Source organism: Podarcis pityusensis (genome assembly GCF_964106645.2).
Source record: "Podarcis pityusensis genome assembly, chromosome: 13".
Taxonomy (NCBI): Eukaryota; Metazoa; Chordata; class Lepidosauria; order Squamata; family Lacertidae; genus Podarcis; species Podarcis pityusensis.
The window spans coordinates 41,103,183-41,114,324 of NC_138038.1; the positions used below are offsets into that span (position 1 = coordinate 41,103,183).

Genomic DNA, 11,142 nt, shown 5'->3' on the forward strand with positions numbered 1-11,142 from the left:
AGCAGGTCACCTACTTAGTTCAATATTGCATTCTCTGACTTCCTTAAGGTCTTAGGCAGAGGCCATTCAAACTACCTGATAACTTTAAAAACAAAGCAAAATCTGTAGATGCCAGGGACTGAACTGGGGACATTATTGTGCTCTTAACAATGAGCTATAACTTGTTCTCCAAATTAACTACTCCCCAGGAACCAGAATCAACACCTGGGAGAAATTCAGCTCTTTGTTTGGATACAATCATACTACATCATCATGCAACAAAATGGTAGACTGAAGCTTTTCAAGACTGGATTTGTTTGTTTGTTTGTGTTCCTGAGTAATGCCCTTTATGAGGCTACTGGTATATATAGCAAACACATTTAAACTCCATAGTCAAACAAACACTATCCACAAACAAAAGGAGAGGTCCTGGGAAACCCCAAAGTTTACTAAGGTACCCAAGCGGGGAGACCTTAAGTTTTGAGGACCTTTAAAAAGTTCAAAGAGGGGTGGAATGGAGTGTCCTAGAGTAGGGCATGTTTAGCTGGCTGCCACTTCACTGCCGTCTTTTATTGCAAATAACAACACAGTTCTACATATGTAAAGGAATATTTTATTGCATGAAACTGCAAGAGAAGACCATTAAGTCACAGGTGTTCTCAGATCTGAGCCTTAATATTTAGCGGGTGTTAAAACGCAAGGATAGGAAAATGCATTCATATTGCTTTATGACCACTAGATGGCATGCATTTTATTAAAATACAAAAGCAGGAGGGAAAAACTGGAGGGACTGCGCCTCAGAGAAAGCAAACGGCAACATTTGAAAAGGCAAATTGCAGTTGAGATATACAAACAGAAATAGATTTTTTAAAAATTCTACCGGATTCTAAAAAGGGATTTAAAGCATTGTGATTCAATACAAGTAAACAGAGACATCTAAAGAGGCATTTTGAAGTGAACCGGCACCCCGTTAGTGCAGCCCACCCGAATGCGCTGGGAGGTGGACCTGCCTCTGTAGTTACAGGGGGGTCTCTGGGAGCCTCCCCCAAGAATGCGGCAAGCTGTGAGGTCAAAGGGTGTGTTGCTGTCATAGTAATTCTCACTGGCGTAGGTCCCCCCGTCACTGCAGGTGGCATCCACGGCCATGGGGTCCCCATGGATGAAGGTGTTGGAAGGTTTGCAAACACTGTCGGTCATCCCCCTTCTCTGCATCATGAGGTTGCAATAGCGCCGGGCATCCAAGTCACTTCTGGTCTTTGGGAAGTCGATGTGCTGCCGGCGGAATTTCTCGTAACGGGATTCCCTCTGGCTAAGCGCTGGCAGGACCATCAGGAATAGCAGCAGCCAGCAGGCAGTCGTCTGAGCCATGGTGTCTGCTGCACTTAGGAATGGAGAAGGGAATTATTATTTATTTCTTTTAAAAAATTGTAAGGCAATTTGCACACAAAACTAAATGATTTTGTGTAACTATATACAGTGGTACTTCAGGTTACAGACACTTCAGGTTACAGACTCCGCTAACCCAGAAATAATACCTCAGGTTAAGAACTTTGCTTCAGGATGAGAACAGAAATTGTGCAGCAGTGGCGCGGCGGCAGCGGGAGGCCCCATTAGCTAAAGTGGTACCTTAGGTTAAGAACAGTTTCAGGTTAAAAACAGACCTCCAGAACGAATTAAGTTCTTAACCCGAGGTACCACTGTACAGTAAAAGCTGTAGAGCGGCCACTGCTTTGATTGGCTAGCTTGAATATCAACACAGATCCTCCGCAGGCATTGGCTGGCCTTCTGTGATGTCATTCCTGAGTGTTCTAACCTCTGAGTGGGAAAGAGGTGCTCATGGAATGTTAACAAAATGCGGCTTCTACAAAGAAAGCGAAAGGTTGCTTGAGCAGCATGTAAGGGCCACCAATATCTGGGAAGAGAAGGAGCTGAAAGCTCTTTGCAGGAAGGAGGAAGTGTCACAGAAAGGATGGCTCAGCTCACCAAAGCCGATTGCAAAAAGCTCAGTGTAGAACATGTTAAAAAGCAGGGAGGTTGAGTTGATTCTTTAGTCTTCTGCTTTAGTCTTCTGCCAGGATAACAAATGAGTACAATCTAGAAAGCTGTTTATGAGGTCACAAGCTTTTTCATCTGTGTTGAACACATAGTTTAGATAGTTGGGGTTTTTCCTCATCTCCTGTCATAGCTCCAGGTAGAGAAGCAGGGGCCATAGCATAGATTGAGAGATCGTTTGATCAGTGATAAACACCAGTGGAGGCTGGTGCAGCAGAGCAAATGGGAACTCACACTCAGTGCACAGACAGCCCTCACCTCCCTAACTGTCCCCATATACATGTCATTCAAAATATAAACAACAATAAACCATAAAATAAAATTTTATTTTTTTAAATGAAACAAAACCTACAGTAAGATGGAAAATAATGATTATTTTTTATACTTCTGATTGGCCCAAGAGGCTCAGTGGTTTAGACCACAGCACCACCCGCGTCTTCATGCAGAATGTAGGCACCCTATATATAGAAATGAGCAAACCAGTGATATTTTAGGGAGCAGGCTAGCAGGCGGGGCCCATGACTTACATCATAGGAGCCTACACAACACAAAACACTGTTGCTGTATGTAGGTTTTATTTTATTTGTTTTTTATCTTATATTTTGGAAATGTACATCCAGTTGTTTTTTTCCTTTAATTTTTTGGGGGGCTCCCAAGAGAGTGGGGCTGTAAGCTATAGCTTGTTTAGCGTATATGTAAATCTGGCACTGTTCACATGCAGCGGAAGTCCCTAACTCACTGAGGGTTTGAGGCCCATCGGCTGCCCTCACCTGGTTTAGCTTGCCAGTCAAAACTGTTCTGGGGTGTGGCTGCTGTCACATGCTGACAGCTTCTGGGAGCCACAGGTGAGAGCTGAGTGCAGGGTGGGGACCAAAGGCAAGGGGAGAAGAAGGAGCATGACACGTCCCTCACCACAGATACTACCCCCTCCCCTAACACCCCATACACTCCAGAACATTTAATTATAGCAACTCATTTGAATGCTTGGGCCCTAATCCCCTCACTTTTTTCAGCAGATCCTACCTGCCTTGCAGAGCAAAATGGTCCCCTTCTGAGCTGTATTTTTCCCTTCTCGAGATCTTGTTTTACCGAGATGGCGAAACAGATCAAGTTCCCAGAAAACCTTTTTTTTTTTTTTTTTAATGGCATATTTTGCAATCCTCTGGACTGCGTGGAAAAGTGGGAGGCTCCATTGCAAAGCTGTTTGAGGCAAATTGGCTGGTTCTAGACCACTCGTTGCTTATTAACAAATGGATCTGGTTCAATTTTTTTTAAAAAAAAAAATTCAACATCATCATCTCGCCCTTGAAAAGTGTGTCAGGGCCTCAGTGTTGACAAAGCCAGGACAAGGCTGAAAACCGCACCCTGCTGATCAAGGGCGGCAGGAGGGGGAGAGACTTTTGTTTCATGTTTCTAAGGAAAGAAAAGATGCAGAGCATCTGGAACTGATAATATTTGGAAAGGAAAACATCACTAGCCACTTTCTTCTGCTACACGTCAACCAAGTGAAGGAGGACCCAGGGAGGAGTAAATAACTGCTGCTGAGAAAATTAGACTGAAGAAGATGACTGCACTTTGGAGCTAAAGAAGAGCAGTTCAGATCAGCCTCCTCTCCCTCTGAAAGGGAAATGTCACAGATCTTGTCCATCTTCCCTCGCTGAAACCTGAATCTTGTGGCATGGGCCTGTGCTATTGATAGTCTTGCATTCTCTGCCTTATACTGAGTGAGGGCATCGGTTCTCCAGGATTTCAGGCATAGGACATTCCCCGTCCTACCTTGAGATTTTAGGGACTGAACATAGGATTTTCTGTTTGCAAAGCAGAGCCACTGCCAGTCAGTGTAGACTGAGCTAGGTGGGCCAGTGACCTGACTCAGTATAAAACATCTTCCGTTGTTCCTTTGGCCTGATCTAGTTGGGCACTTAAGTTATCTTAAGTGAAGAATGTGCAAGGGCGACCAGTGACATCAATATGAGCATGTGCACTCAGGGCCGGATTTAGGTTTGATGAGGCCCTAAGCTACTGAAGGTAATGGGGCCCCTTATAGGTCCAGCTGTCCTTTATCAACAACAAATTGTTTCTGTTTTTTTGTGTTGAATATATGCTATATGGTAATTTATGGACCTAGTAGGTATCTTAAGCCATTTGCACACAACAAATAGGAGCCTACACAACACAAAACACTCTTGCTGTATGTAGGTTTTATTTTATTTGGTTTTATCTTATATTTTGGAAATGTACATCCAGTTTTTTCCCCTTTAATTTTTTGGGGGGCCCCAAAAGAGTGGGGCCCTAAGCTATAGCTTGTTTAGCTTATACGTAAATCCGGCACTGTGTGCACTAATGAACTCTGCTCAATGGTGCACTGTCACTGGTCCTCCTTGCAAATTATCTTCAACTCTCTGGGGAAGGAAAGAGAGAGAGAGAGAGAGAGAGAGAGAGAGAGAGAGAGAGACCTTTCTTTGTTCAAAACAAACCTTCTCTGTAACTTTCACATGCTGCTGTGAATTATTAACTTACTTATAGCTTTAGTAATTTATTAACTTGCTGTAAAAGTTGAAGTTATTCACATACACATTTTTCATTCCTCTATAATGGTGTGTGTGTGCTCCATGAGGCAATACCCGAAGGACCTCCTCTTTCCATATCAACCCACCTGGACCCTGAGATCACCTCCTGAGGCCCTCCTTCGTGTGCCTCCTCCTCAAGAGGTCAGGAGAGTGGCAACATGAGAACGGGCCTTCTCTGCAGTGGCTCTCCATCTGTGGAACACTCTCCCCAGGCAGGTTCTCCTCGCGCCATCATTATACACCTTTAGGCGCCAGACAAAAACATTCCTTTTTAACCAGGCCTTTGGCTGACCTGAGGGACGCGGATGGCACTGTGGTCTAAACCACTGAGCCTCTTGGGCTTGCCAATCGGAAGTTCGGCGGTCCGAATTCCCGTGATGGGGTGAGCTCCCGTTTCTCGGTCCCAGCTCCTGCCAACCTAGCAGTTCAAAAGCACGCCAAAAAGTGCAAGTAGATAAATAAGTAGATAAATAGGTAGATAAATAAGTACTGGCCACATGACCCAAAAAAACTGTCTGCGGACAACCGTCGGCTCCCTTGTCCAGGAAGATGAGCACCGCAATTCCAGAGTCGTTCGTGACTGGACTTAACTGTCAGGGGTCCTTTACCTTTACCTTGGCTGACCTGATCAACACCCTATACCCTTTAAAATGTGGTTCTTTTGGGGTGGGGGCGTTATTGTTTTGATTTTATATATTGCAATCCTTTTTGTGAACCACCCTGAGACCTCTGGGCATAGGGCGGCATATAAATTCAATAAATGAAATGAAATGGCTTGTTAGAAGGGGGTCCAGGAGGGCAAAATAGCTGGTGGGTAAAAGTTCAGTATCTCCTCTTCCCCGCTTCTTCCACTTCAAAAACACTGTCTCAAAAAATGGTCTGGGGGATGCCTCCTGCAGAGACACATCTGACCTTTGGGTTGATGCTCTATTGCTAACAATACCACCTGAAGATTTATCTTTCTCTCGGTTTCCAACAGATTTCCAAGCTGACTTGGAAGCTAGATTCCCATGTGGGTCTGAATATCCCCATAAACATTCAAGGGGTATATTTGTCCCCCAAAGAAGGGAGTTTACATTCTCCATTATATTTACTCCCAGCCTCAAAGCACCCACAGAGCCACAAACGGCAAGATGACTATTATGCAGCCTGTGGAATGTGCTCAGAAGCAGCCCTGGGGCTGTGGTGCCTGATCACATGATGACAACTGGCTGTGTCCATAAACATGAACTCTGCACACTGGGACAGAACTGAGTGGGGAACCAGAGTTGCGAAAGTGTTGGGGGAAGCATTCCAAGCTGCTAGACATTAATGCTGAACCATATGCGCTCTATATTGTGAATACCATATGGGTGGGGGTCAAATGGAAGGAGAAAATCTAGACATTTGGGCATGGGGAAATGGAAAAAAGGAGAAAGGCAGTGGTGACAGCTCCCCACCCTAATATTTGACTGCTATACCTTTCTTGCTGAAACCTGGTTTTGCTTCAGTCATGAGCATCAAAAAACCTCCTATCCATCTCCCAGCAGACACTATGTCCCCCCCAACAATGATTCACTTGGAATAACTGTATGCCACCACACCATAATTCCTGGCAGGAAATGGTTGTGGCCTGCGTGCTCTCATAAAATGTGTTGCAGACACCAATTGGATCTAGCCAGGGCCTCAGCTTTTACTGCCAATGAATCGTCCAGGTACTCTGCCTCCCCTATGGTATGTCTAGCTAAACTCGAAGTCCCTAAGTGCTGGAGGGCCTTTACCTTGGCTCGATGTCATGCCCACCCTTCAGCTGTCCTTGAAGGCCAATACAGGAAGATTGCTTACCTGGAGAGACAATGCGCCTGTGACTCTGGATAAATGGAAACAACAGAGCATGTGCTTCTCCATTATCTTTATTATAGAGACATTTGTACTACCCTCATCTTACCACTACTGCATAAGTACCCAGGGCGCACAGGACAATTCTATACCTCCCTGCTGCTTTCAGATACCAATCCTGCTACAACATACGTTCCAGATTCTGCACAGCATTGCTCAAAATTAGTCGGATGATGACCTGTGACACAAACTAGATATAATGAGCACTCATATTAGAGTGCTCTGTAGACTGACAGCTATAGTCTTATATATACTAACCTTTTATGCTCTTTCATTCTTGTCTAATGTTCCTAACTCCTCTTTTAGACTCTTAGTTTCTTTTGGATTCTGATAGACTTTTATATATATATACTTTCTGTTTTAACTGCTTTTTTTAAAAAAACCAAACCAAAACCAAAACGTTTTTAGACTTTAAATGATTGTACCCTTCCCTCCTTATGCTGGTCTATGACCATAATAAAGATTTGATTTGGTTGTAGCCTACTACCCATGTGGGCAGAAACACGAAAGAAAATCTCGGACAGTGCAGTACTGCATTCCACATTCCCTCCCTTGGATGCAATAAGAAAAAGAAAAAGAAATGAAATTAAACACACATCAAATGCTATGCAACTTTCTCCTCAGTTTAATAGTGACAGACATTGCTGGTTTAACAGAATCAAAGCAGGTTTCTTTGCCACTATGGTTTAAGGGTGTTTTCTTTGTTTGTTTTTTAATTGCAGTAAAGCAGAGCTGGACAGAATAGCAGCAAAGGTTCAGTGGAGTTGCAAGGGATGGCATAATTGTTAAAAACCTGAATATTTGGGATCTGGGCGTTGGAAATCTTACACTGTGACAATGATGCTTTCGTCGAAGTGCACAGGCTCTTTATTCTCATTACAGGCAATGACGATGTATCTGGATGACTTGTTATCAGAGTACTTGCAAGGTGGGCGAGTTGAGCCGCCTTTGAGCTTGCAGGTGGTGACAGTGAAGGGACGGAGAGCGATCCTCAGCCCATTTCCATAATCCTTCCCTCCAGTATCAGTGCACACAGATTTGATGTTATTCTTGGTGTTGTGGATGAACGTGTTCACTTCCTTGCATGGTTTGTCCAGCCCGCGTCTTTTCATCATGACGTCACAATACTGCTTTCCAACATTGCTCTTGGGATTATCGTAGTGCTGCCTTAGGAACTTCTCATGGGGGGTTTCACAATAGGCTCCCAGTGCCAGAACAGACACCAGAAAGGTGAGGAGCACAAGGCCAGATCCCTTGAAAGGCATCATCGTGGGCGACCGCTGCCTGAAAGAGATACCTGGGGGGAAAGTAAAGTGGGTGTGTAAATGCTTTCTTTCTGTTTGCCACCAGAGGGTGCTTTGTGAAACAGCTTGGAGTTCAAATGAATGCTGTACTGTATATCCTTGCAAATTCTTATCTGCAAATGTTGTGGTGGATGTTATCTAGTCATGATCACATAACCATGTGAATATTGATACAAACCAGTCACATTGCAGCTTATGCATCTTATAGCAGAAGTTTAAGACACAATTTAAATATTTTTTTAAACCACTCTAAGTAGAATAATGAAGCATGACCACCCACCCTACCCACTCACCACTCCCAGTCTTCCCCTCCTCCTCTTCTTCTTCCTAATTGTTTAAACCAATTCATAAACCAAGAATTTATGCATTCACCACTAATAATGAAACACATGTTGTAGATATTTCTCAACAATTACTATGCTATTTTTGTGATATACAAATGACATGAGAAAACTTAGTATACTTATTTGTATAACATCATTCTTGTTTGTAAAACACAATAAAAAAAAACAATATAAAAGAAGAAGCTTGGACCATTGTTGAGGGTCAGGGAGAGGAGGCAAAGAAGACAGGATATTTGTACAAGCTCAGTTAAGTTTCTGGCTGAAGTGAGATCTGAGCAAAGGACTCACTGGTATGAATCTGAGCTCCAGACTAGCACAGAGAGACCAGGGTTCAAATCCTCACTCAGCCGTGAAGCTCATTGGGAAACCCTGGGTCAGTCTCAGTCTCTGCCTCACAGGATTGATGAGAGGACTGACTGAAGGAGGAGAATGATGGATGCTGCCTTGAGCTCCTTGGTGGAAAGGTGGGGTATAAATCAATCAATCAATCAATCAATCAATCAATCAATATATCCATCCATCCATCCATCCATCCATCCATCCATCCATCCATCTCCCTTTTGTATAAACTCCCTTAAAATCCTTCTGAAAGTCTTCACCAAGTGCCACCAGTAGCTCAACAAGAGAACGGGATATAAGATTTATTTCTTAACCTTTAGGTTAAAGTGCTGTACACCTGGGAACATCATGAGCTTTAAGTAGTTGGGTTGGTGTTGCAGCATCAGTAGATTTAAACAATTGTTCCAATTGTTGCTATATTTTGCCTGCTATAATCTTTTCGCATAGCCTTTTACATAAATACATCTTAAGCTCCCCCCCTTTTCTAGTAGGATTTAGTAAGAGCTAAATTGGAGTCACTTTTGCATGTTGCAATTTGTGCACACAACAGCTCCCTCCTCTTGTGGTTTAACGTTGTATGTTCACCCCTCTTAAAAATATATACTCCCCTAATAATAACTGCATGCTTTATATTCTGCTTATGCTTCCCAGGCACGTAATGTTCTCTGACATTTCCCTTTTTCTAAGATTCCTCTGTGTGGAATGTGCTTTGAATTTCCTTGGTGTAGATTATTACTCCCATCCAGGCCCATGAGAGGGTGGGGGGCAGCCAAGTACTGCAACTATGAGTTGGGCCATAGGGAAAGCCCCATGGAGGCCATGCTTTCCACAAAGTCCCAAGTGCCCCTTGTTAGGTCGTGTCAGCAGGATGTTAAAATCCCCTTGGACAACCAAACTAGGTGTCTCCAGGAGAACATCCGCCATGACCTGAAGCAGCTCGGGCAGGGAATCCTTGGTGCAGCAGGGAGTTGGTATACCAAAAGGAATCCTGTACTGTCCCTATTGCCCAACCTCCAGAACATGCACTCAGAGAACTGGGTCTTACCAATAGGATGCCTGGTGCAAACTAATGACTTCCTAAAAGTCACTGCAACCCCACCTCCCCACCCATATGACCTGGGTTGCTGTGTGTAAGAGAAACCTGGTGGACAAGCAGCGGCAAGAACAGGCCCATCTGCTTCATCCAACCAAGTCTCTGTTACACATGCCAGGTCAAGTCCTCCATCCACAATCAAGTCGTGGATGACAGCCGTCTTGTGAATCATTGACCTGGCATTGCACAGCAGCACCTTAAAGTCATGTGGGTCTCCCTTGCTGAATCCAGTATCCTTGCGGACAAGACCAGACCCGGAGGCAGGGATAGTCTTCAAACAATGACTAAACCTGCCTCCTCGGTAATGACATGGTCATAAATCCACCATTACTCTGACCTTTCAATAACTGTTATGCTCTTAGGCATCAACCACCAGACCCAATAACTTACTATTTCTTCTCTTTAGCCTCCTGTCTTCTCTCTTAGCCTCTCTTCTGTTTTGCTCAGCTCCAGATGATACCCTGTCAATGCTTTGTCCAACCTTTTATCCTCTAGCGGCCACAGCTTCTGGCCAATAGCACACGGCCAGGTTGCAAGGCAGTCTTCTACTGGACTTCAGTCAAGGTTCAATAGGAATCCTTTAGTGACCCTCAGAACACCAATTGGATTGGTCCTTTAGGATGAATGGAATAATGCCCCCAACAATAACAGCGTGATCCTAGCCACTTCCTCCAGCCAGCCCAGAGCATGCCCCTAGTTGTCAACTTCCTCTTCCTCAGTATCAGATCATGCCAGTCATGAATGGAGAATTAAATGCAATTTTGCAAAGCAGCTCAGATATGCCGAAATGTGTTTTCGAAAGCCAAAGCTGACGAAAAGCCTTCACAATGATTCTGGAAAAGGGCCAGGGTTGCAACTGTAATCACTAGAAACACCTTCTTAGTCACTACCGAGAAATCCACACTCAAAAAGGGCAAAGTCATAAGATACAACTCAATTAATACTTCAACAACAACACAAAAACCTGAAAATGCAACTGATTGCCCACAAGGCAACCAACTGAAAGATGAACTTGCTGCCAAACAAGGATAGCTCAATAGCAACCTTCAGGAAATGGGGATGCCAGTCCTCTGAATTTGAGGCAGAAATGAGGCCCAGACCTTTTCTATTAATCTGTAGAAGACTTCACTGATAGCATAGGCCAGGGGTCGGCAAGGCTTACTAGGCATGGGCAGGATCACTCCCGCAGAGATCCCCGTGGGACGGGCAGGCGCAGCACGATGCCGGAAATCTCTTCTGCGCATGCCCAGATGCCAAAAATCACACCTGCGCAGAAGGATTTTGGCATCTGGGCATGCGTAGGAGCGATTTCTGGAGCCGCGGAAGAGAGTCCCTGCACTGCGCTGGTTTAGCGCAGCACGTGGGGACTCGCCAAGCAGGTGACTGGGTTCGGGGGCAGCTCATGGGCCAGTTAAGCGACCCTCATGGGCCTCCTCTGGCCCATGGGCCTTAGGTTGTCGACCTCTGGCATAGGCCAAGGATGGGGAGCTGGGTTCAGCTGGTGGGGGCAGGTCCTTGGTTTCCCCCACCCTTGGTATGCCATTTTAACAAGTGTCCATCACCTGACATCACCATGATGTCAA

The 11,142-nt window shown here is 44.7% G+C and overlaps 1 protein-coding gene and 1 pseudogene across 3 annotated transcripts; both read right to left on the reverse strand.

The window, feature by feature from the left end:
- Positions 1-569: 569 nt before the first annotated feature.
- LOC308460883 (ribonuclease pseudogene) lies at positions 570-6,377 on the reverse strand (annotated as a pseudogene). The gene is made up of 3 exons (XR_013991521.1): positions 6,362-6,377; positions 3,055-3,270; positions 570-1,355 (listed from the first exon to the last, which is right to left on the reverse strand). The product of XR_013991521.1 is annotated as a ribonuclease pseudogene (transcript).
- LOC308461227 (angiogenin-2-like) lies at positions 5,318-10,166 on the reverse strand. 2 transcript variants are annotated; one of them, XM_080977955.1, is made up of 2 exons: positions 9,950-10,166; positions 5,318-7,776 (listed from the first exon to the last, which is right to left on the reverse strand). In XM_080977955.1, exon 2 carries the CDS (start codon positions 7,745-7,747, stop codon positions 7,304-7,306), a length of 444 nt encoding a protein of 147 aa, XP_080834081.1. In that variant the 5' UTR covers positions 7,748-7,776; positions 9,950-10,166; the 3' UTR covers positions 5,318-7,303. The 2 variants fall into 2 exon arrangements, with proteins under 2 accessions (XP_080834081.1, XP_080834082.1); XM_080977956.1 differs by lacking the exon at positions 9,950-10,166 and adding an exon at positions 8,986-9,044.
- Between the last annotated feature and the right edge of the window lie 976 nt (positions 10,167-11,142).

Bases quoted from the DNA above. Each gene is read 5' to 3' on its own strand.
- LOC308461227 (XM_080977955.1), bottom strand. From the start codon at position 7,747: ATGATGCCTTTCAAGGGATCTGGCCTTGTGCTCCTCACCTTTCTGGTG.